The sequence below is a fragment of the Mesoplodon bidens genome, assembly GCF_964165515.1.
Source record: "Mesoplodon bidens genome assembly, chromosome: 13".
NCBI classification, from domain to species: domain Eukaryota; kingdom Metazoa; phylum Chordata; class Mammalia; order Artiodactyla; family Ziphiidae; genus Mesoplodon; species Mesoplodon bidens.
The window spans coordinates 52,354,735-52,380,990 of NC_138169.1; the positions used below are offsets into that span (position 1 = coordinate 52,354,735).

The 26,256-nt window shown below is 50.3% G+C and overlaps 1 protein-coding gene across 27 annotated transcripts in view; it reads right to left on the reverse strand.

The window, feature by feature from the left end:
• Nucleotides 1-16,270: 16,270 nt before the first annotated feature.
• CELF4 (CUGBP Elav-like family member 4) overlaps nucleotides 16,271-26,256 on the reverse strand; it is a gene marked incomplete at both ends in the record, with an annotated part of 301,897 nt that continues 291,911 nt past the window's right edge. For 20 of the 27 annotated variants that reach the window (XM_081252858.1, XM_081252856.1, XM_081252863.1 and 17 more), the window contains one exon: nucleotides 16,271-18,394. In XM_081252858.1, coding sequence (XP_081108984.1) covers nucleotides 18,368-18,394 — 27 coding nt within the window. Of the gene's footprint in view, nucleotides 18,395-20,396; nucleotides 20,451-26,256 lie in introns of those variants that run through there. The other 7 variants (XM_081252854.1, XM_081252846.1, XM_081252844.1 and 4 more) reach the window with 1 other exon arrangement.

Here is a 26,256-nt window from a genome sequence, read left to right on the forward strand (position 1 = left end):
GTGGTGATGGTTGCATAACTGTGAATATACTAAAGACCACTGAACTGTACCCTTCAAATTGGTACATTGTATGGTATGTGAATTAGATCTCATAAAGCTATCACAAAAGAAGTGTCCATGGGCGTTGGTTGCTGGCCGGCCAAGGAGTGCTGGAAAGTCAAGAGCAAACACCTGATCACTATGGCTCCAAACTGGGCTTGGGTGAAGCCATTCTGCAAGGTGTTGGGGAGAGTGAGTCCAGGGCCGCTCATCTTAGAAATCAGCCTGTGAAAGGAAGGCGAGACCAGAATGGCTGATGGACGTGAAAGTTCGGGCTGGCTACAGGGCACTTTCCCAACTTGGTGGGGGCCTCCCCTTGATTCCCAGCCTGGTCGCCACAGGGGTTACCAGTAATCCGTGAGCAGTTTTCATGATTTTAGAAAGACTGATGGAAACCTTGCGGGTCTGTGGAGAAGAGCTGCACAGGCCAACTGTAACATTACTTCTTTATATTCAACTGGAAATCACTCTATCAAGTCGTGATGACCTCAGTTATTGGGGCAGGGGGGTCACCTCTGATTTGTTGGCATATCTATATGCGCAACACGCTAATCTGTGCTTAATAAACATGGGCAGATAAATCTATATATTCATTTCAGGAAACAGATTGTTTCCCAACGTGGGGTACATGGGGGTATCATCAAAGGGGCTCCTTGGAGATGCAAAAATCAGGGGCTACTTTCAACAAACAAAGGGGAGAACAAAGCCATGGATAGGAAGAAATAGAGATGGGGAAGAAAAATAACGTCACTGTAGGGTGATGGTGTGGGAGGGACAGAAAGAACCAGGAAAGAAGGATGGAAACCCAGACCCTGTCAGGCATGTGAGTAGAGGCCGCTGGGTGCCAGGAAAACATCAGAAACTCACAAAGCACTAACTGGGCACCAGACCCTGGGCTGGCCCTGTGTGTCTTATTCAGTCCTTATGAGATGGGGCCTCTTTTCATACTTAAAAGAAATCATTTCATCATATGGGGTTTTTCTTGTGAGCCACCTCAAATCCTTCATGGAATGAGGCTAGGCATACGTCGATGCACACCTAAAATTTGAGGGTGATACCTTTGGCACCAATAATGAAAGACTTAACCAAGACTTAACCAAGGTCGTCTGCTAGACCATTCCAAATGGATGGAATTCAGACTCAGAAACTGGGGTTTGGGAGGGTCATTTCTCACTCCTTCCGCCCTCCTACCCTCAGTCTCCAAGTAGCACCACGTCCTCCTACTTCTCAGCCTGCCCACTGCTCTCTCTCTCTCTCTCTCTGCTGACGCTTCTCTAGTACAACAGTCTCTTCACTGGCCTTCCTGTCAGGTGCCCTGGATTCATCCTTCAGTATGCGACTTCACCTCTCTCTGCCTCACTCTTAGCTTTAAGTGGAGACCATAACAGAACCTACCTCACAGGGTTACTGTGAAGGTTAAATGAACCAATGTGTGAAGAGTGCTCAGCAGAGAATAAATCAGCACTGAATATGGGTTACCTGTTATTACCATTCTCCAGAAAACTACCAGGGTCATCGTTATGTCACACCCCAGCTTAACGTGTTAGATAGTTTCCTATTGCCCTTAAGAGAGAGCTTGGAGGGCTTCCCTGGTGGCGCAGTGGTTGAGAGTCCGCCTGCCGATGCAGGGGACGCGGGTTCGTGCCCTGGTCTGGGAGGATCCCACATGCCGCGGAGCTGCTGGGCCCGTGAGCCATGGCCGCTGAGCCTGCGCGTCCGGAGCCTGTGCTCCGCAACGGGAGAGGCCACAACAGTGAGAGGCCCGCGTACCGCAAAAAAAAAAAAAAAAAAGAGAGAGCTTGGACTTCTGAGCGCAGTGCACAAGGCTCCACTGCAGTCTGGAGACCTCCAGCTCCTTTTTCCTGCTCTTTCTTTCTCTTGACTTCTGTCCTCCAACCACCATGAGCTTCTCTTAGTTCCTGAAGGCACTGTAATGTTCGTTTCCTGACTGTCTCGTGAGCTCTTTTAGCCCTTTGCGCATCCTTTATCCCTTTGCACACAGTAACATTTACTGTGCTAGGTTTACCTATATATCTGATTCCTCCTTTAGACCATACAGTCAGACTAAGTTGTCAGTCTCATTTATCACTAACTCCCCAGAGCTTAGCATGGTTCCTGGCACATTGCAGGCTCTCATTCATTGTGTATCACCCAGGTGGATAGGTAAGGTGCATGGGAGGAAGGGAGCCAGGGAGGGAAGAAATGAAACAGAGCCGTGTTTCCAAAGTCCAGCACTCCTGACACTATTCCAGGCTGCTTGCAACTCCCTCAGGAGGAAGAGAGGACCGTGCTGAGAGGCCTCGGGGGGAGTGGGGCTTGGGACGCCTCCACTGCGTCCCCGCACTGACTAGGCTTCTCTTTCTGAAACAAATCTGAGATTTGTAACTTCCCTGCCTAAAATCCAAGGACTCGGCAGTGCTTTCGGGCAAGGAGCACACCCCTGAGAGGGGCGTCCCAGGCTCCGGGCGCCTGGCCCACATCCCCACCCTCCTCACCTCCCTCCCTTCATTCTGCTCCCCTTGCACCTCACAGCCTTCACACCTCCTGAAGGCGCGCCGCTCTTTCCTGCCTGCGTGGCTTTTGCAGGCCCTTCCTTGGGGGTGAATCTTCCCAGAGCCTGGCTGCAGTGTCACCGCTGCCATGTTTTCCTCACCGCCCCCCTCCCCCCAGGCATCAGTATCAACTCTTCTCTGGCCTCCAACAATACCCTGTAGAGCCTTCTGTGACGGCCCACCTCAAACTGTGCTGTGCTGTTTCGTGCGCTGTCTGTCCTCCCTATTAGAATGTTAAGTGTCTAAATACAGCATATATTGACCTTGGAATCAACCCAGCTTTACCATTTGTGAGCTGTGTACATTTAAGCAAGTTACTCATATCCACTAGGCCTCAGATATAATAACTTAGAAAATTATTTTCAAAAATGGAGATGATATCCCTACCTTACAAGTTTGGGGCCTGGCATGCTGACCTAGCCCTGGAAACTAGCCCAGAGGAAAGCCAGAATGATGAGGCCAAAGGGTCCATGAAAGTAGGGCAGGCAGGGCGGCCAGTGGGGCCCGAGGAGGCTCTGAGAGGGGCTCCTTGGAACAGGAGGAACCAGAGGCCCAGGAGGGAAGCGCAGGGCTGCGTTTGTGAGGAGCTGAAGAGGTGATTGTCCAGAAGACCAGGCTCCGGCTGAAGTCTGGACAGCGTGTGGCACTGGCCTCTCCCGCCCCCTCCTTTGCAGCCGACGGCTGGCAGCCTTGGCAGGCACCGCGCTGGCACCGGCATGCAGACCGCGGCCCACGGCCTGACGGCTGCGGGGATGCCCAGGGCCCACTGTCCTTCACCTGTGCAGCAGTTATAAACTCTGGTTTTCCCCCTCTTTGTCCCTCTCTTCCCCCTACTTGAGCCACTTTAAGCTCTGCGGTGGGCTTGTCTGGTGCTGAGAGGAGGGGCTGTAGGAAGGCGAGTTTGCTCTCCTGCCTCTTGTGGCTGCCAGTTGAGACAGGATGAGCTTCAGCCCCAGTGGGTGGTGTTCGCCTTCCCGGCTGGAAGTGATTTAAGCTTGCTGGATTTATATAACACTGAGGAATGGTAAACTGTGTAAATTTGCTATGTTTTCCAGGGACAGTTATTTATGGAGGGGCATTTTTAACTCAAGTGCAGGAGTGTTAAATCATTATAATAAATTCGTGCTATTCAGACTTTCTTACATTGTAATAAATTTTTTCTAAGCATGAATGAGGAGATCCATGATTCCTCTAATAAACCATTGTGTATTTCTTCTCAAAATGACACAGCTTACTATATCAACTTGGAGAATAATAGAAGATTTACTGAGTTGGAGAAAAAAGAAAGTTGAGTAGCAATGAGTCTGAGAAGGGACTTGAGAGCGTGACCCCCAAGCAGACCTTCTCCCCGCCTCTCTGCTTGCTTCTCACCCGGCAGGTGGGGCAGCACATGCGGCCGCAGCCCGGGAGGGCCTGGCTAGGGGCGCCTCCCCGGAATCTGCCAGCTGAGCCTTTGAACGGAGAAATGTGGCCAGGGACTCCAGCGGCCTTCTGTTCTGTCCTGTCCTGTCCTGTCCAGGGGGAGGTGTTAGAGTGGGGCTCTATTAGAAATGAAAGCTCTCTCTCCCCATGATGTGAAATCCCTTCCAAAAGCATCAGTCTGGCTAGAGATCTGCCCTGCGTACAGCCCTCTCTCATTACCTGTCTCACCTCCCTCCTCACTTGGATGCTTAGCTGGACCAGAGGATTCATAGTTTTCATCAGATTCTCAAAGGAATCTGTAATCCAAAGAGTTCAAGAATCACTGGTCTTCAGGAAGCTCTGAAGCATCTTTGAACTGTCCATTAGGTACAAGACAAAGTCCAGTGATGTGGTTCCTGGCCTCCAGCAGCACCTAGGAACTGTGTCCAGCTGCAATTAAAGTGCCCAGAAGTCGGTGCAGCCCCAGAGGCCTGAACGGCAGCCCCTAGGAGGGGGACTCCAATCAGAATTTCCTGGAAGATAAGACATTGTTGCTGGGCCAGGGCAGGAAGGAAGGAAGGAAGGTGCCCCAGAGAGAGGAACACTGTGTCAAAGGCATGGAGACAGGGACCCCAAGATGAGTGAGCTCATTGCTAGGCCTAGTGTTTAAACTTGGGGAGGAGCAGGGCCCAGTGGAAAGAGAACTGTGTAGATTCCGTTACTCAGCAACAGTTTCCAGTTTACCTAGTGCTCCGTCAGAGGCTGAGGTTCAAGTCCTTGCTGTGCCACCGTAGCTGTGTGACATGTGCAGGTCCCTTCACCAGTGCAAACTCAGTGCCTCTACCTGCAAAATGTAGGGCAGCACACTCGTGCACAGCTGGCTCTCAGACTACATGGGGATGCAGTGAAAGGATGCTCAGGCATCTGCTGAGTAATCAACTGCGAAGCACTTTCTACATATCGGGTGCTTTTGTCATTTATCTGAAGGCTGGCAAGGGGCAGCGGGCCCCTCCAGAGCACGGAGAACTGCGGGTTCCATGGCAGCCAGGCAAACCTAGGCCGGCCAGCCCCCCACCGTCTCGCTTACCTGCTGCAGGTCCCCACCTCACTGATGCTCCCAGCGCCCCCTCCTTGGTCTCCAGCAGGGCAGCCCACTGCACACCTGCCTGTTGCAGACTACTGTTTACCTCGGTCTCTCCCCTCAGCCTGGGCTGCCTTCCTGGGAGTCGGGACTGTGCTCTCACCACCTCATACCCTATGCAGCGTCCTGGCCACCTCTGCTTCCACAGCCCTGACTCTCCAGACCCCAGCCTTGAGGGCTGTCTGGAGCAGACAGCGTCAAGAGCTGTTCCAGAGCAGGGGCCCTGGGGCTGCGGTCCGCCCACCTCCATAAGGGCGCCTGTGAGCGGCTCGCAGCCCTTCCCTCTCCGCCCGTCTCCACTCTCCACCTCTAGTTTATTCAAATCTGTCCCATCTCCCTTCAGAACTGATGATGATGTTGTTTTCTTGTTTTGCTAGTCAGGCTGCTCCTGGGGATGAGGGTGGGAATAGGCACCCCCAGGAGCCAGGGCTGGCTAGTGTTTTCTCAGTGGTCTACAGGCAGGAGCCACAGTGGCCCCATCAGGCAGCCCATGACACCAGCTGCTCATGTCCATGTCGGAGGGCTTCTCCTTTCAGATCCCCAGGACGTTTCCAGGGGAAGAAGGGGTGGGAGGGGTGCTGGTCCCTGGAGCGCCCAATCCAAACGGCTGACAGCTCTCCCCAGGCTGACCCAGCTAATGCTCAAACGGGCCACATTTTTTTTCAGACATTTAATTTTGAAGTCAGACCTACAGAAAATTTTAGAAATAATACAAAGAACTCCTGTACACCCTTCACCCGTATTCCCCAGTGTTAACATTTTAACTCATTTGCTTTATCATTCACTCTTTCTCACACATATATAAACGAACACACATATTACTTTTCTTCTGAAATATTTGAGAGTAAATTGCAGACATAATACTCTTCTTTTTCCTAATAATTCAGCACGTATTTCCTAAAAACAAGGACATCCTCTTGCATACCCACAGGACCATGATTGAAATCAGGAAATGAACATTAATAGAACACTAGTATCTAATCTACAGACCATATTTAAAATTTTCCAACTTTCCTTTTTAACTTTTTAATTTCCTTCCCTCAAATATCCTTTTCGACAAAAGAAAAATAAAATCTAGCCAGGATGTAATCTACGATCATAAATTGCATTAGTCGTCAAAATGGCTATCGTCAAAAAATCCACAAACAATAAATGCTGGAAAGGGTGTGGAGAGAAGGGGACCCTCCCACACTGTTGGTGGGGGTGTAAGTTGGTACAGCCAATATGGAGAACTAGAAATAGAGCTACATGGGGCTTCCCTGGTGGCGCAGTGGTTGAGAGTCCGCCTGCCGATGCAGGGGACACGGGTTCGTACCCCGGTCTGGGAAGATCCCACATGCCGCGGAGCGGATGGGCCCGTGAGCCATGGCCACTGAGCCTGCGCGTCCGGAGCCTGTGCTCCGCAACGGGAGAGGCCACAACAGTGAGAGGCCCGCGTACTGCAAAAAAAAAAAAAAAAAAAAAAATAGAGCTACCATACGACCCTGTAATCCCACTCCTGGGCATATACCCAGAGAAAACCATAATTCAAAAGGATACATGCACCCCAATGTTCATTGCAGCACTGTTTACAATAACCAAGACTTGGAAGCAACCTAAATGTCTGTTGACAGAGAAATGAATAAAGAAGATGTGGTACATATATACAATGGAATATTACTCAGCCATAAAAAAGGATGAAATAATGCCATTTGTAGCAACATGGATGGACCTAGAGATTGTCATACTGAGTGAAGTAAGTCAGAAAGAGAAAGAAATATCGTATGATATCACTTATATGCGGAATCTAAAAAGAAATGATACAAATGAACGTATTTACAAAACAGAAACGGACTCACAGACTTAGAGAATGAACTTATGGTTACCGAAGGGGAAGGGGGAAGGGAAGGGATAGTTACAGGGAGTTTGGGATTGACATGTACACACTGCTATATTTAAAAAGGATAACCAACAAGAACCTACTGTATAGCACAGGGAACTCTGCTCAATGTTATGTGGCAGCTTGGATGGGAGGGGAGTCTGGGGGAGAATGGATACATGTATATGCATGGCTGAGTGGCTTTGCTGTACACCTGAAACTATCACACTGTTAATCAACTATACTCCAATTTAAAATAAAAACTTAAAAAAAAAGTTGTATTTAGTCATCATGTCTCTTTAGATGAGTACAAACCACTTATTTTGTAGGATGTTCCCCAATTTGGGTTTGTTTGTTTTCTTATGACCAAATTCAGCTATGCATTTTCAGCAAGAATAGGTAATGTTGTGTCCTTCTCAGTAATTATACCAGGAGGCCCATGATAGCTATTTCCTTCATTCCAGGTGATATTAACTTTGATCACCAGGTTAAAGTGATGTCTGCCAGGTTACTCCACTGTAAAATCATTACCTTTCCCTGTGTAATTTGTTAGTATCTTGTGTGTGTGTCAGGAGGGGGTTACTTGAGACTATGTAAATACCATGTCTCATCTACCTTTGACCCACGAGTTTCAGCATGCATTGAGGATGACTGGGCACATTCCATTTAAATCCTTAGCCTTCTGCTGTGTTCCCACTGCCCTCTTTGACCATCCCAGCACTAGGAGACAGGTTGGAAAAGGAGACAATGCTTATCCTCAGGGCCTTCAGCTAGGAGGGAGCTACACACTCAGAGCAACGGAGAACAGTCTGAACAAGGGCCCAGTGAAGTGGTCCCCACTCTGAGGGCAACAGGAAGTCAGAAAATAGGTGCTCAGTTTGAGTTGGAGCCCCCCTGGAGCAGATGGACCCTGAGCAAAGGGCAGGGGAATTTGAATGGTCAGAGACTTGGGAAAACAGGAGAATCTGTGTCCTAAGCCATCTTTGAGGGCCCCAATAGGACCCTCATCCCAGGACGACCCTTGTCATCCCAGGAGCTCCCGGGTACCGAGAAGACCAGGCTTTCTTCTGATTTCTGGTCAGAGTTTGGGCAAGGTAGGGCAGAGGGGCCTTGCTGAGAGGGTGCAGGCGCTGGGTGCTTCAGAAGGGGCTCACAAGAGGCAGTCTCCCCACCCTGCACCTCTTCTCGTTCATTTAGCAAACATCATCGGGCATCGACTCTGTGCCGGGCACTGAGTTCGGTGCTAAAAGTACAAAATGCTCTCAAGTAGTTCTTGATTAAAGAGGATGCCCCAAGCCCAGAGGCCCCTTCGTGTCACCCAGCACTTGGAACAAGGTAGCAAGTGTCATCTGCCCAGTCGAGAGTGGAATAGAGTGGTGGGTAAAGCACTGCTCATCCAGGAGCTCAGTTCCCTCATCCAGGTGACTCTCATCTCGAGAGCTTGACTGAGGGCATTCGGGGCATCCCTCCTCTGCCCTCCCTCTTCTCCCCCCTGGCACTTAGCGGAGAGCTCTGGGCACATGGGAGCTGCGCTGAATCCTTGAGACTCAGGACACCTCACTTTGCAGAGGAGGAAACTGAGGCACAGAGGTCTGAGGCTTTCCAGGCCAGTCCCGACTCCACTCTCCTGTCCTGTAGTTAGGCTGTGCGTCTTTGTATGAGGCTTGGAAATACAGTCAGTAAGAGGCTTCCAAGTGAAGAGTTCTTACACTTGTGCCTTGGAAAGGTAGCCCCCTCCAAAGTAATACAGTGATTACAAGCATGGAACCTCCTTTCGGGGACCAGGGCTCAAACCCCAGCTCTGCCAAACCATGTGACTTCCAGTACATCACTAAGCCCGCCTGTAAAACAGGGTCAACGCTTCTCTCTTTTCTTTTTAAAACATCTTTATCGGAATATAATTACTTTACGATGGTGTGTTAGTTTCTGCTTTATAACAAAGTGAATCAGTTATACACATATACACATGTTCCCATATCTCCTCCCTCTTACGTCTCCCTCCCTCCCACCCTCCTTATCCCACCCCTCTAGGTGGTCACAAAGCACCGAGCTGATCTCCCTGTGCCATGCAGCTGCTTCCCGCTAGCTATCTATTTTACGTTCGGTAGTGTATATATGTCCATGCCACTCTCTCACTTTGTCACAGCTTACCCTTCCCCCTCCCCATGTCCTCAAGTCCGTTCGCTAGTAGGTCTGCGTCTTTATTCCCATCCTGCCCCTAGGTTCTTCATGACCTTTTTTTTTTTTTTTTTAAGATTCCATGTGTATGTGTTAGCATACGGTATTTGTTTTTCTCTTTCTGACTTACTTCACTATGTATGACAGACTCTAGGTCCATCCACCTCACTATAAATAACTCAATTTCGTTTCTTTTTATGGCTGAGTAATATTCCATTGTATATATGTGCCACATCTTCTTTATCCATTCACCTGTTGATGGACACTTAGGTTGGTTCCATGTCTTGGCTATTGTAAATACAGCTGCAATGAACATTGTGGTACATGACTCTTCTTGAATTATGGTTTTCCCAGGGTATATGCCCAGTAGTGGGATTGCTGGGTCCTATGGTAGTTCTATTTTTAGTTTTGGGTCAAGGCTTCTTGGGAGGGTTAACTGGGATGGTGTCAGTGAAGTAGCCAGGACACTGCCTGGGCAATCAGTAATGGAGTCTTTTTAGACAAGGCCCTGTGTCTTCCCCAGCATATTCCCCACCTACCTGAGACATCTTGCAGTTCTTCAAGTCTGGGGTCCTTTGTTCCTCCATGTCCCCATCCCTTGGGGTCTGTTTAACCCCTGCACACCCTCCAACACTCGGCCCAAGGGTCTCCTCCTCCCCAGGCTGGGCTACTGGGCTTCCCTCCTCGGGGCCACCCTGGGGGCCCCTGCACAATTTACCACGTCATCCTGCAGCTGTCTTCTACCTGTCAGGGAACCCCATGGGAGGGGTGAGCGCAGCTGATTTTGCAGTGTGACTTGGGGCAAGTTACTTACCTTCCCCGAGCCTCTGATTGGCCATCTGGCAGCACCCTGCAGGATGGCTCCCAGGAGTAGAGAGCCCACCCACAACACACCCGGCCTTGTGCCCAGAAGGCAGCTGCGTGTGTATGTCGTCATCACCCCACCCCCCGATCCTCACCACCCAGCTGGCACTTGGTATGTGCACTTGGTTGAGCAGGTGTGGAAACATATACACCCCCATCCCAAGGTGATTTTCATTAAAAAAGCAGAACTAATTGAGGCCCAAGTCTCACCCAAAGAAAAAGGTCTAACCATAGGATCCCAGGCCCTGAGCAGGGCTGGAGTGCAGTGGGGCAGGGGTGTGGGTCTGTCTGGTGGCCCTCATGTTAGTTCCCAGGAGCTGCCTGTGCAGAGTGAAAATGCCCCTTAGTAGCCTTGCTTCCGAAGCCCCTCTTCAGGGAGGGGAAGGGAGACAGGTTGACAGCACCTGGCTGTGCTGGATTTCCTGCCACCCGCACGCCCACGGCTCCCAGAGCCAGGCCCCAAGAGGAGGTAGGGAGAGAAGAGCAACAGCAAAGATGATTCATGTGGAGATTCTGGAGACGAGAGGAATCTTCGTGCCTCAGTTAGTGGAGTGTGGGGCGTTCAGGATTGGCTACAATTTCCCCTTGAGCTTTAGTGACGGAGAACGAGTTTGCACTGATCTTAACAGTGTGCTTGTAGTTTTTTCCAGAGTTTACCGTGCTGGGGAAAATCGAGCTGACACAGCTCAAAAGGGTTTTGAACTTCAGGTAGCTGCATAAAATGTTAACAAATTCTCCATCTATTTCAATTTCATTTCCTCTCCTTGTTCATAATAAAAGCTTAACCGGGTCTTTTTTCTCTCTCCCTCCACACGCTCCCTCTGTCCCCACCAACAGGCGGGGAGGGGCACCTTCAGTAACCTGCACTCCCTCACCTTTAAGAGCTCCGGGCCAGCCCAGATAATCAAGGAGAGGAGGGAAGAAAAGGACAGGTACCTAAGTCCGTAGAGGCGATGCCATTCCCTAAAGGTAGAATTGATATTATTGAGGGAAAAAAGTGAGAAGGAGGGAAAGGAGATGGGGGACACAAGAGAAGGGCTGGAGGGGAGCGACTGTGCAGAGAATTTACATCTGAGGGAGACAAGATGCTGACATTAAGAGCACAGCTCTGCAGACAGACCTGGGCTGGAACCCCGATGCTGGGTCATCTTGGCCAGGACTTAACCCCTCTGAGTCTGTTGCCTCATCTGTCAAATAGGGATGATAACACCAACCTCAGAGAATTAGATGAGATTATAATTAAGCAGCTCGTAGTGTCTAGCTCAGGGCAAGCACCCCAGCAACGACAGCTCCATCGGGCCTCAAAGGGAAGCACCCAGCTAATTAGTGTGGACTGGAAAGGCCCCAGGTCCTCTACTCAGCCAGGGGGTCGTCAGCAGCCCCAGGCCTGGGCTCATCTCCTGGGAATCCCACGGGCCAGCTTCGGGCCTGGGCATGGCACAGCCTGGCTCTGGGTCTCCCCCCCGAAAGTGAAGGTGATAGCTGAGTTCCTTACACCAAGGCACGTACATCTACACACTAAAGACCAAGATAAACAAGAACAGCTGGTAACACTGGCTGCCTCTGGAGACAGGAATGGGTGGCTGGATTCAGGGGTGTGAAGAAGACTTTTCATTATAGGCTTTTTCATATTTTTTTGAATTTTCAAATTTATCAATATGTTACTTATTCCAAAAAATAGATAACACTTTTTAAAAAAAAATTGTTTTTGGCTGCGTTGCGTCTTCGTTGCTGCGCATGGGCTTTCTCTAGTTGCGGCGAGCGGGGGCTACTCTTCTTTGCGGTGCGCAGGCTTCTCATTGCGGTGGCTTCTCTTGTTGCAGAGTGCAGGCTCGGTAGTTGTGGCGCACGGGCTTGGTTGCTCCGCGGCATGTGGGATCTTCTCGGACCAGGGATGGAACCCATGTCCACTGCATTGGTAGGCGGCTTCTTAACCACTGCGCCACCAGGGAAGCCCCCCCAAAATAGACAGTACTTTTTAAACGCAAAGACCAAACTAATTTGCAGCCTGAGGCCACACGAACCAGGCGAGGATGGCTGCAGACAACGACAGCCACAGTGGTGTGGGGAAAAGAAAGGGAAAGGGCAGAGGAGTATCCGCGGATCGGGGTCCCCGGGAAGGAGCGTGAGCTGCGAGAGACAGAGGTGTGTGCACCCCAGCATGGCAGGCATTCTCTGGGAGTGTCACGGGCTGACTGAACTCAAGAGAAAACGACTGAAAGTGGTCTGGTGTCAAGTTCAAGCTCATTTCGGTTGGGACGGGAATTGTCAGGGGAATGGAACTAAGGAAAGGGAAGGAAGAAGGGATCAGAGCCTGACCTACTCATTCTGAGGATCTGCACTATTAAGGCGTTTACAACTCAGAGGACCCTTAGGATGTGGTCTGGCTGTGTCTGTCTCTGTTTACTGCTCACAACTCTTGGGGGCGGGGTGTATTATTATCCCCCTTTGAGAGATAGGAGAATTGAGGCTCAGGGAGGTTAGGTCATTTTCCAAAGTGACACAGAAGGTATATGCATCCCTGACGTCAAAGCCCATGCCTTTTTCACTCTGATACACAGTCTCCAACCCTCCTCCTGGTCTGGGCAAATCCTGGTTAGATGTCCACAGAGGGTGCAAGCAGGGATGGAGACATGCAGAGGCCCCTGAAGAGATGAGGAGCTAGGCTAGCATGAGGGAAGAGAAGTTGGGGTGATAAGGAGGGGCCTGGGGTGATGGCTGTCCACGAACCAGGCCCCAGGGCGCTTGGGAGAGTTGAAGACCAGAGACTGATGGGGGAAGGGGAGATCTGCAGCAGAGAAAGGAAACCAGAAAGCAAAAAACGTATACTTGCAAATAGTTATCTGAGGGGAAGGGAGTGTTGGCTATCCGCTTATTCCACATGTGCTATTGCTTTAAAAGCATTTCCCGAACACCTACCTCTTCGGAACATGCTTTCAGTTGTCTGCAGTTTGTTATTTCCTTCCTTCCTTAACCCATGCATTGCCGCAGGCAGTGAATCAACATGGACTGAATACCCGACTGCCTGGAGTGAAGAGTCTATTGAAGGTGGGACGTCAGTGGTGGCTAATACTTCTTGTTTGGGGGCGGATTCCATCTTGGGAGAGAGACAAGTGGCACTCACGACCAAGTCTGATGCTGTTACCTCGGGTGGGGCTGGGCCCCTGAGCTCACTGCCCAGATGTTGCTTACCCACCTTACCCAGGGGAGGAATGTCCATTTGGCTTTAACCAGGTGTCATTCAAACACTGACCCTGCAGACCCCGTGCCAGGAGGAGCTGCGTATTTGCCCAGCCCAGGGGCGGCAGAACTTGGAAGGTGGATATTGGCCTTGGAGGCACTCGTGTGGGTGGGAGAGCTCTGGGACACCCTGTGTCACTGGACTGGTGCTCTGTGTCCAGGAGAGGGTGGGATCTAGCTCAGAAACACTTTTCTCACATTAACATCAAACAGAAAGGAGGGGGGAAAGGAGAGAAAGAAAGAGAAAAGCAAGAGAGAAGATATGAGTACAAAGGGGTGGATGAAGAGCTGAAAGTCCTTTGAAGGTGCTGCCGGAACAGAGGCTGGAGGGAGGCCTGGCCTCACACCAGGCGCCAGTGCCCACCCATGGATGAGGCTGGGAGAGGCCACAAAGCCCCGCAATTGCCACAGCAGGGGTGCAGCTGCCCGACAGGCCAGAGCCAGCCTGAACACATCAATGCAGCATCGAAACTGTTGCGGGGAAACTGAGGTATCTACCAATGAAATGACTTGATAACTTCAAAATAATTCATGAGTTGATATATGTTAAAGTTAAGTGGTGTGTGCACAGGGGTTTGTTTTGCAAGTATCTCTACTTTCCATTATGCTTGAAATAAAAGGTTTATAATAATAAATAAAAAGTCTTTTAAAAATAGGGGAGGGACTTCCCTGGTGGTCCAGTGGTTAAGACTCTATGCTTCCAATGAGGGGGAATGGATTTGATCCCTGCTCAGGGAACGAAGATCCCATATGCCACGCGGCGTGGACAAAAGATTAAAAAAAAAAAATTTTTTTTTAAATTTTAAAAAATTAAAAATAAATAAATAAAAATAGGGGAGCTATGAAGGAATCAAACATTGCAGGTAGAACATATCCGGCCCTCCATATCCATGGATGAAGAACCCACGGTTACGGAGGCCCAACTGTACTGCACCATTTTGAGCATCTACAGATTTCGGTATCTGCAAGGGTCCTGGAATGAATCCCCTGCAGATTCCAAGGGATGGCTGTACTAGCAGAGAAATAGAAGCCATAGAATATAAGCAGAAATTAATGAGAATTGTGTCTGGGGTTTTCTTAAATAACACTGCAAACCAGGGGTTCTTAACCAGGGGATGATGGATGAGCCGCGGGATCCCTGTGCTCCCTGTAATCGTGTGCAAAGTGACCTGAGAGTTTTCAGCAACTTTTCAAGGAACCTATGGTTTTCCCCCCAGAGGCTAATAAATTACATTCTCTCTTAAACGCGCTGTGCATACATCAGTCACTTGGTGCGTGGTTTTAAATAGAGGTTTCATTTATAGAACTGGCGGATTCACATCTGGGCCTGGTGTTTTCATCTCTCAGTCAACCGTGCCTGGAACAGAGCGTAAGTGGCCAACCCCCTGCACAGCCCAGCTCCTTGGGGGCAGCTCCCTGGGCCCCTAGTGCCCCTGAGCCGGAGCGGTGGAGGTGGCAGGAGGGCTGTGCCAGAGAGAAGCACGGTGGGGAAGTGGGGACAAAGGCACAGGGGAGGTCTGGGGAGGCCCGTGAGGCTCCCTGGGGTCTGAAAGAGCGACAGGACGCGGTATGGTTGAGGCTGTCATCCTCTGGCAGACTCAGTGCCTTTTGGCGGCAAATGTCCAACAGAAACCACGGTTTTGAATAGTCTGAGGCTCAAAACCCAGAGAACTCCCTAGAAGACACTTTTCTGTTCCTCACAGGGTAGCATAACCCCCAGTGTGACAACCACCCCTTGCAGTGAATTCCTCCAAGAAGTCCAGCCCCTCACAAGCTCCCCAGAACTGGCAGGTTAAGCGTGGGTTATTTTCACATACTTATGAGGGAAGGTCTCATCTTGGAACTGTCTCCAAGTCTGAAGCCAAGGCTTGAAGGCTTGCCCCGGGTCCTGATGCATAAAGGTCTTTTCTCCCCAGGCTAACAATTCCACAGGCTAGTGTGGGAAACCTGGGATTGGGCCTTGGCCCTGGGAAGCGAGATGGGAGGAGAGGATAGAAGCAGGGTCCGGGTGCTGCTCTGTAGCTGGGGCTCTGCGCGCTGCCCTCCACCAGTCTTCCTGCAGAGAGGACAGGTGGGGCTGAGCCATTCCCCACTTTCTCACGGGAGGGCACAGACAGACAAACACCCGGGTGTCCTAGGACTCTCGTCTTCTCCCCACCCCACCACAAGGGTTTTCCAAGGTGGAAACCCTTGGTGGAAACTGCCCGTTCCTAGACCGAGCTGCAAGGCTGGAGGCTGGGGCAGGGGGGACAAGATGGAATCGAGAGAAAGGGCTGTCTTAGGACAGAGTCTGATGAAGGCTTGAGGCTGGTGTGCGTGTCTGGGCTCTCACCTCAGGAGGACCTGTTCCGTCCTCTCCACCTCCCCTCCTCCAAGCCCTGTTTCACATTCTTCCTCCTTTGGAACCCTCCCCCTGACCACCAACCCCCCCCAATACCTTCCTCTCAAACCTCCTGTGGCATTCAGGTTTGGACATCTCCCTATCTCTGTCTCTGTGTCACGATACAGAGATGGCGGCACCCCAAGCTCCTCCCACCAGAACCCCGCCTCTGAGGATCATCTAGAACCCTTGGTCCTGTCTACCCAGGCACACTGTCAATGCAGTGGGAAGTGCAGGGCAAAGTGCTGGGTGGCAAGTCTGGGGCTGTGTCCTCACCTTCCTTTACTGCCCAGCTCCTTGCAGCACTTCGTCCCCACCCCAGCCCCAGTCTGGTGGCTTGCTTTTCCCCCTGTCAGGGAGGAAAGGGGGACTTCTTGTCAGGTTTGGGCAATGTGGCCATCCCTGCCCAGGAACCTAGGGATGGGCTTGCAGTGGAGACTTTCAGAGGCACACACCGGTCGAGAGAGATTTTTCTAGAGGGTCCAGGTAGCAGACAGATTCCACGGAGGGAAGGATCAAAGCTGCTTCCAGTGGGCCAGCCCTAGGCCTCAGAGGCACGGCTGGCCAGATTCCATGAACCACAGACCACCACGGATAAGGCTTTTTTTTTTTTTTAAACTGTGCTTTATTTAGGGCTAAGCTGGAGAAAGCGTCATCCAATAGTTACAGAAGGTTACAAGGAGTTTTAGGGAGTTGAGTGTGAAAAGAGCAGTTGTACTGAACTGCAGCTGTTTTGTTTTTTTCGTTTTTTTTTTTTTTTTACAACATCTGGACATCCTAAAAGGAGCCAAGAAAAAGAAAAAGAAAATTTTTAAAATAATAATTACCCAACAAAATAGAAAGAAAGGAAAGGCAGAAGGCCTGAGAGGAACCAGACAGATGTCCTTCTAAAGCAAAAAAGGAAAAAACATGGTAGGTCCGAAGGCCCCCCAGCCTCCAGATGAACAGGACGTCAGTGAGGAGGGCGTCAAGGCGGAAAGCCAAAGCAAGTCCTCCCAATGGTGCAAATAAATTATAATAAATATGTTATACTTTAAAATATATGTGTTCTTAAATAATTCAGTGTTTTTTTCTGATTCTGAGTTTTTTTAAGCAATGTCTTTTTTAACTGCTCTAAAGTCATTTACCAAAGATAAATATCGTGCTTTCATTAAATAGTTTTCCTTGTTTTTTTTTCTCTATCATTACAATTAAAAGTCCTACAAAATATGCAAATTTATTTACAGAAAAACAGAGCCGGCATCATTTAAACATCCCTGTTTTTCAAAATTCCTTGTAAACAGTTTCAGAAATTCTTCAAAGATTGTTTTTTTTTTTTCTCTCTCTTGTTTAAGGTTTTTGTGTGTGTGTGTGTTGCTTAGTTGTTTTAAGATGAAAGTTCCCAGGTCTCCCTTGCCCGGAAAGTCTCTGGAGCAAGCATGGAAGGCGAGTGAAGCGGAGGTGTCGAGGGCTTGCGGAGAGCAGGCGAGCGCGCGCAGCTCCCGGAGCGAAGCGAGGCGAGGGCGGAGGCGGCGGCGGCGGGCCTTCCTGCCAGAGGCGCGGCCTCCACCGGAAGTGGGCAGCCAGGGGCCCACAGGTCTGGGCGGGTCCGGCCTGGCCCTCGGGGTCAACGGCGTCCAACAGCACTCGCGGGGAGAAGGGATTGATGCTCAGTCTAAACTCTACAAAAGTACAGTCCTACAACATCTGGGATTTTAGCAGTAACGCTAACTTCTATAGGTTTTTTTTTTTTTTTTTGCTTTCCTCTAATTTTTCTTCTATTATATAGGTATTTTAAACTTCTCCTTTTTAAAATTCTGTACAACTATTATGATTTTAAGAGGGGGAAGAGTTAGAAGCATTTACAGACTTTTCACAACAATTATCTTGCCTCGTCAGTCCCTTTTTTTCCCCTCCTTTTCTCACACTTCACAGTTAACGAGTTTTCATATTTTGTTACTTTCCCCGAATATCCACCAATTTGTTCATCTTAACAGCTCCATCCAGACATATAATACAGAAAACCATAGGAAAGTGTCATAGACTTGAATGACAGTAATCAAAGCGCCTCTCAAAGTATCAAAGAACTATTATCTTGCTGTTTTAAAAGCATTGAAGCATTATTTTTCTTTTTTTTTTGTTTTTTTTGTGTGTTTTTTTTTTAATTACATTTTTCATAGAATCGCTCTAAGCTGTTTCAAGAACAGCCATGAGGCAGGAAGGAGGTTCTCCTCCGTTCCCCCTCTATTTGACCTAGAGCTACACATCTGCAATAAAAAGTTTGGTCCTTTGGTCCCTAAATAGCTAAAGGAATGACAGAGATGATCAGTGGCGGCCTCCCAGCCGCCCCCCTGGGGACCAGGCCCCACCAGACACACCGCTTACCCCAGCCTGCCTCAGGCGCCCATGGGCTGGAAAAGCCCCAGGGATCGGGAAGCAGTGGCCCTTCCCGGTTCCCAGCACTGCAGCCTCCCCACCTTGTCTCAAGTTATTTTGTTTTAAAGTTGCCTTTTCTTTTTTTCTCGTTTTTCTTCATCTTCTTCTTCTTTATGTCATATACATTTTTCCCCCAAACACGTGCCCTCTGAACTCCATAGACGCTATACTTTCCTTGAAGAAATGTGACAGTCACAGAGGGTGTCTGGAGTCTTCAGCTTGATTGATATTGGCTGATATGTCAAAGGTGTCATCCAACAGTTCTCATTTATAAATATATATAGAGAGAGGTTTGTTTTTTAATGTAGCCCATTCAGCATCCTGCCCTAAAATGAAGAAAATCAGGGCTGATTAAGCCAAGAGAGGAAACACAAAATGCATCCAAACACCAAAAGGAACCTGCCTCGGGGGTTAGGGCGGGAGCTCTGGGGGATAGCGGGAGAGACTAGTATGAGAATTAGTCATGATCATGATACATAAAAAAGAAATCGACTCTTCCATTCAGAGTAAGAAACCACTGGGAGGTCTAGTGGTGATGGTTGTAGCTGAGGTTTGGTTGTTGGGAGAGGGTTTTTGATTTGGGTTCCTTTAGAGTTCTGGATTGGGGGACGGCTAGATCTAAGGGAAGAATTTGGGACTGTGGGATATGAATTCATCATTAAACTGATCTCTAAGGGATCTAGCCCAGATACAATATGTATACAGAAGCCTAGCAAACAAGATAGCAAAAATCTAGCAGCCCAGCCCACTCCCCCCCAAGATCCGTGACATGAATTTTGCAGAATTCTTGCCCAGTTTCCAAGCCAACCACCTCTTTCCCAAGGTCACTATTTGCGAGGCTATGTATATATATGTATATCTGGATATATGTGTAGAATATATTCACCTGCACATATGTGGATATACATGGATATGTGTGTATGTATATGCATAGATACACACATACACACACACACACACGTAATATTTTTCTCATACATGCCAGGGAATTTAGAGGAAATTCAGCACTTCGAGGAAGTGGATGGGGAGAACCTAAAAGAAGTCAGAACGGATTTAATCATCAAAGTTAAATTAACTCAGGACAATTCTTGATTTTTGTTTTGAATGGTGGCTTTTTGGTGTTTTGTTTTGCATTTCAAAGAAAAAAAATCATGATCCGACTAGAATCAGAAGGAAAATGCTTAATCATTGTGAATTAACAAATGAGACTCGTCTCCATTCTAGCAAGCAGCTTCCACTTATACATGGGGGTGACTGGTTACATCAAGAGAGTTAGAACTGCAAAGCCCCCAGTTGAGGGGACAACGTCATGCGTATATCAATCCATGCTGGCAGGTTTTTCACACTGTTGATTCAACAAACAGCAAACCGTACACAGCAATCTAAACAATTACAACACCAAATAAAATAATAATAAAATTAAAAAACACTTGTCAAGGACCCTTTTTCAGTTGTAAACAAAAAAGTGCATTTTGCTTTTGTTAGTACTGTTTTTTCCAAACCGACCAAAAAGCCCTCCCAACTCCCAGGCCCCCACCTCCCTCCCCACATTTAATTTAGCAGAAGTGGCTACAATACAAACCTTACAATTGCTACCGGGCTCTCTCTCAGAGGCCCCGGGCTTTGAACTCTAGTTTTTTGGTTTAGAATTTTTTTTTTTTTTTATCATTCTGTTACTGTAGAGATTTTGTTTTTGTTTTTTTCTTTTTGTTTTTCCTTTTGAAGTGAGATTTAAAATAGCCTAACTGGAAAAAGACCAGACCTAGGAAAGTGTCAATTGAAAAAGGCCCCCAAATTTCTAGAAAAAAATAAAATCACAATATTTTCAAGTGCAAGTAAATCAACCACGCATAGATACTTTTAAGATGTTTTCCTCATTTTTAAGAAAAAAAAATAATGGTTTGCACAGTTAAATGATCCCATGTCTGATAATTCGGGAATTCATCTTTATTTTTACTATTTTTTTGTTCTTTTGTTTTTTTTCTCTATGTGACATCTAGAGAAGCATAAAAAACGCTGAACAAGAAAAACCAAACAACAGAAAGTAAAACCACTGCAAGCACCAAGAACGAAACGAAAATGAGCACAGCAAAAAAGATTGTGGCAGCACAAAAGTCAAGAAAATGCACGTGTGATCATGACTGGCCAATCATCAACTGATACAACATCCAAGAAAAACGCTCCAATCACAGCACCTCCACGAAACTTGACGGCAATTGTCATGCAACCGATTCTTAGCCTTGTTACATGACGCCATCATGTCACACTGTGAACTTTGAGTTGATTTGAACTTACGGATGGGGGACTGTTTTCTCCACTCTCATGTGATTACGTGAACTTTATTCCTAGCTCAGCGCGAGACTGTGGTGGATTTGACTGGCCCTGGTTGGGTTGTTGGAATTTGATTGAATGACAAAAGAAGAAAAGATTTATATATATATTTATATATGTAGAGAGAGAGAGAAAGAGAGAGAGGACAAGAGAGTGTGGGCAAGGGGGGAGGAGGGGGGGCGGGTTGGGTCGGGGAGTGTGGGGGGTGGGACAGGGAGAGTCGGGTTGAGGGTGAAGAAGGGCAAGGAAGAAGTTAAAACAAAATTAAAAGGAAAAATATTTATACAGCACCAGACCACAGCATCGATCTAAAAGCTCTAATGAGAGAACAGCAGTCAAATCATAAGAGAACTGAAAAAAACTCAAAGGATGGAGGAAGCCGGCAGACAAACAACACGGGCACGTCAACACACACACACACTCACGCACACGCACACGCACACACGGTTGTTTGTGCAGACACATGATACACCGTGAACAGTAGCAGAACCTCACACAGGGCCACTAAGGGCATCCATCATGCGCTGGGAAGAGGAGGGAGGGTGTAGGCAGTTTGGTGAGGGGGCCAGAAAAAAATAAAACAGCCCCTCAAACCACCTTGGCCGGCAAGCAGGTCAGGGAGCAGGCTCTCTGCCTCCGACCACCCTTGATTCTTTCTCTCTCCCCGCCCCAGGTGCCGAGCTCTCCTCGCCTCCCCAGCCTTCCATGGCTTCAGCCTGTGGACCAGCAGGGAGAGCCTGTCAGGGTGGCCCCGATTTGCCGGGTGGGTCAGAGGCTGATTAAGGCGACTGCTGTATCCGTGGGGTCCATCCACGAAACACCCTGCTGCCCAGTACAGTCCACGTAGACAGCAACTCAGCCCTCCCGCCCTGTCCCGTCCCGCCGTGGCCGCCATCCCCAGAGAAGGGCGTCTCCACTAAAAGAGCCCCCACCGCATGAGGTCGTGAGCCTCTCCCCGTCCACTCTGCCTCAACCCTCTTTCCTCAGAGCCTTCAGAAAATGAACACTTGTAGTTCTGAGATTTAGAGTAAATCACATCAACGTTCTCAGAATTCTACAGACACATCCTGGCACAACTGATTTTATTTCATGATCGCCTTACTCTCTCTGCTTTGCTCTCAAGGTGGCCCACGTGGCCAAAGCAAGGCTGCTTCCTGGCACGTGAAGCCTTTAGACGGCTCTGCAGCTCTGACCCAGGAAACGGCCACGTGGAAGACTAGGGTGCCCTGCAGGGCTGGTCATACGGAACAGGAGACTCCACTGGAGAGGGGCGGGCTATGGCCCTGTTTCCCCAGTCTCTCTGCTGCTGGCACTTGTGCTCTGCTGCCCTCCCCCACTCCACCTCCCCCTTCTCCATTCCTTCATACTCTATACCCCTCCACGTACAGCTTTCTAGACTGACCCATCTCACAAGCCCCGACCTGCCTTCTTCACTAATGGAGCCCTAAGTGGTGGAGGCTGAGCTCCCTTCTCTGTCAAGCATCATCCAATTATTCCGTTTTGAGTGGTCTTGAGCACGCTTCTCCATCTGGGGTCCTTTGCCCCCACCCAGGGCACCGGGGGCCCCCAGCCCTACGCCCTCCTCACGGTTACCCCTGAGCTCACTTCCCAGTCCCTGCTCCCCTGCAGCCCCCGGGTCTGTGCACCAGGCTTGCAGAGTTTGCAGGGGTTTCTGATGCACCGGGCTTCTACACGCAGCGGCTTCCACTCTCAGCTTTGTGTTTTCCCACAGGGAGTGTGGAAGGGAAGCCTGAGATCATGACATGTCACTGTGGATAAGATGCAAAATAGCTGAGAGGTGACTATTTTAAGCCTGACCCCGGCCTCCAGCTCTGCCTTCTCAGAAGAGCCCCCCGCCCCTCTTCCTCCACAGAGCCCTGCCCTGCCTGCCCATCCTGCTCTTCCCTCAGCAGATCTCCCTCACCAAGACCAGGGCCCACCAAGGCCCGTCTGCATCTCCAGCCCCTCCAGAAAGAAAGCCCTTAGACCCACCACCCAGGAGAGCCAACTGGCGGGCCCTTGGGGTGGGAGAAGAGGCCTAAGAACTGAGGAGGGGGCAATTCCCCGGCGCTCCGGTGGTTAGGACTGTGCCCTCACTGCCGAGGGCCCGGGTTCAATCCCTGGTGGGGGAACTAAGATCCCGAAAGCCTCACGGCACAGAGGGCAGCGCCATCAGGTGTCAGCCACGGCGACCCAGGGACACGTGCACCCAGTCCTGGGACGCCCACTCCTCCCCACTCCACTGTGCTCCTTTGCCGGCTGCCAGCTTTCCTCCAGCCACCCTTCAGTGCCTGGCACTGCCCAGTGCTGGGGATTCAAGCCTGAATATCACACAGCCCCGCCCCAAATCTCCATCTAGGGAACCTTCTCGTACCCACTCATCTCTCACACACGCTTGGCCCCCAGCACACAAACACTCTCTTAAACTCGCTCAGCCGCTAAGGAGGCTCCCTGGGGTTCTACCTATGCACTGCTGACCACTTTCTTTATTAGGGAGCAGTGGCACCTCTGCCTGCACAGTGACCCCTGCCTGGCCACCCTCTGGAAGGGCCTCTCCGGGCACAGCCCTAGAGGTGGCAACAGAGTCACCGACCGGCGTAGGGGAGCTTGAATCAGGACTGGGAAGCCCCACCTCATGACCTGGGTGAGGAAATTATGGTCAAGCTGAGCCAGTTCAGATGCCAGGTCCTAAACACAGTTGGCCTCTAGCCAGAGAAGGCCCAGGCCCAAAGCCACAGCCCAGCACTGGGCAGGTCTGACCCGAAGCACCCGTGCCTGCAAAGCTCAGAGCAGACGCTGTGCAAAAGCACACTCAGAACCAAAGCCCAGGGGCCAGAAGAAACGGGGCTCCCAGGGAGTCAGACACGCCACTCAGAGGGTTCTCCCTCCAAAGAGCCGGATGCCTGCGCGCCCGCCCTCAGCTTGGGCCCAGAGGTGGAACAAGGGACTTGGGTGTCTGCCTGGACCTGGCCACGTTCGTGTTTCTGCCCACTTTCCCTGCCTTTGTTTCCTTCCTCTTAGTTTCCCCGTAAAGATTTCTGGGAGAAACTCCCATCTTAGCGTGAGATGAGGGGCAGGGGCAGCAATGAAGCCCGGAACCCACACTCCCATCCATCAGGGTGCGCAGACCCCACCCTACCCAGGCCTCATTTTATGGAACCAAAGCCCTGCCACACTCCCCCTCCCCACGGCTGCCTGCCAGGGGCCCTCTCCTTCCCCAGAACCCCCTCACTCCAGTTCTGACCTGGCCACCTATTTGCCTTCTGTCTTTAACACTGGCCATGAGACCACCCTCCCGGTGCCTCTTCACACCTAACTATGGCCCCCGAGCCCCTGCTTAGGCGAGCCCCGCCCTTCCGAGCATCTAGGACCCAGCATCTGTAAACATCCTTTGCTGGCCTGTAAAATCATGCAGTTTTTAAGTTGCCTTTGCGGGCTGCTTCCTCCCTCTCTTACTGGCAGCAGCCACTGCCCACGGCACTCCCCGAGCCTGGCCCTATGGCACCTGCCTTCTGTTACACCCTCTAACAGTCTTGGGTTGGGAACCTGAATGCACCATTTGTTAAAATCCTGTGAATGGAGCTGAAAGGTCAACTTTACTGTAGGAGCTACGCGAGCTCACAGTTTTTTAGAAGACTGCCTAGTGGAGGGCTAGTCAGATGGCTGACCCCAGAGAAATGAGATGTCCTGATGTGTCCCCTCTGATATTCAGGACACTCTGGGGTAGGAGGGGTGAGGTGAAGATAGCAGAGTGGGGTTTATCCATCTCCTTACTTGAAGGGGTTAAGAGCTCAGCCTCTGGAAGTAACCACTCCCCCTTCAAATCATGACTCTACTGCTCCGTAGCTGATTAGCAAGTGATTTAATCTGTCTGTGCTCCATCTATAAAATGGGAATAATGACACTACCTACCTTACAGGCAGCTACAAGTATAGTTATGTCTTAGAGTTGTCACCTACAAGAACAGTCTCTTGCATGGTAAGCGCAGTGTGAAAGTCTGTGGTTCTCATCTTTCTGGCCTTTGTACTCCCTGGTGGAAGAACCCCTCTGTTTTTTAGCCACTCCTCTCAAGCCCCCTCCCCAATCATGACCGCTAACTGGTTCTACCCTGAGGGCCACTTCTTACCTTCTGCCTCAAACCACAAGTCTGCCGTCCTCCCCCCTTCATCTGGGAATTTCTCTGACCTAGATGTTCTCTCCTTTCTTGGGGTTTTAGTTGCATCAAGGTCTAGGAGGCTAAGACAAGCTGTTTTGGGGGGAGCCACAAAACACACCCACAGGGGCCCCTCAGAATCTCAGGGCCTGACACTGGAGCATGCCGCCTCCTTAAAAGTCCTCTGATGGATCCAATGCCTGGGTTTCATCACTGAAGAAATGGAAGCCCAAGAGGGAAAGCACCTTGACCCAGGTCATGCCTTCGTGGCAGAGCTAAGCCTGTTTAAGAAAAAGTGCTCCACGTCACGAAAGGGCTGCTTTCACTGCACCATCCCTCCCCTCCTATGGAAATGTACCCATTGGCTGGCTGCCACCGTGTCGGTGTGAGCACAGAGCTGGAAGCTCCACGCGGGCAGCACGGTGACCATGCATCTCGGCCTCCCGGCACTGAGCCAGCATCTGGCACAGGAAGGTGCCCACGCTCTGAATGAACGTGTGCGTGTGCATTTCACACAGACCAAAGGCGGACAGGGGCAGGCACTGAGGAAGCACGAGAGGTGGACTCTGCTTTTCTAGCTTTGTGGCGAGTAGAGGCTCAAGCACCCTCTTTGAGAGAAGGTGAGTGTGGCTGCTCCTGCGTGGATGAAGGGGGTCCTGCTGGCAGCGGTGGGACTTGAGAGGAGACTGGGAAGCTGGAGACCTCCCTCCCAAACTCCAGACTCCGACCCTCCACTCGGATGTGTAACTGTCACGTGCCTCACCTTTCTCCCAGCCCCTCTCCATCTCAGACCACGACAACTCTGCTCTTCCAGTTACTCCGGCCAAAAGCCAAGCGTCACCCTTGATGCCTCCTTCTCTCACATCCCCTCTAATTCCTTACAAACAGCACCAACTCCCTCACACCACACCCACTGCTGTCGCCCTGGACTGAGCGGTCCCGGCGCTAGACCTCTGCTTTGGGCCCTACGATCTATCAACATGGCAGCCAGCGAGCCTCCTGAAATGCAAGTTAATCGCATCACTCTTCTGTGCAGAGCTCTCCAATGGCTCCCCCGCAGCCCCTCATCTCTGAGGAGAGGCCAAAGTCCATGCAACAGCTTGTAGGTCCTACACGAGGTGGCCCTCCTCACCTCTGGGATCTCCTTTTCCACTACACCCCACCGTGCTCGCTCTCCTCCAGTCACCTTGGCCTCCTGCTGGTCCTTGAACACACCGCATTGCCCACACCTTGGAGCCTGTGCACTGGCTGTTCCCTCGGCGCGAGGACGGAGGGAACAGCCAAACCCTGGCGTGGCTCCCTGCCTCCCCTTCTTCAGATCTTTGCTCAGATGTCACTTCCTCAACAAGGCCTACCCTGACTACCTGATTTAACTGTAACCAACAATTTTGATACACTATACAATTTACTCTTTGATCCTGCCCTTGTTTGTTGTCTGCCTCCCCTGCTAAGGACAAGGATCCTGATTAGTCTTACTCATGCTGAGTACCTAACAGTACCTGGCACACAGTACTGCTGAAGCAGCGGAGGCCTGGGCAGCCTGGCCCTGGACTGTGAACGAGCTGGGACGGGTGGAGCGCACCTCAATGGGAGAAACCAGGCTGGGGGTGGACTTCTGATGGCCAGGCACATCTCCTCCCTCCCCCCTTCCCCAGAAAGCTGCTTCACCCAGGGGAGCACGTGGCCTGGAAGAGGAATGGCCGA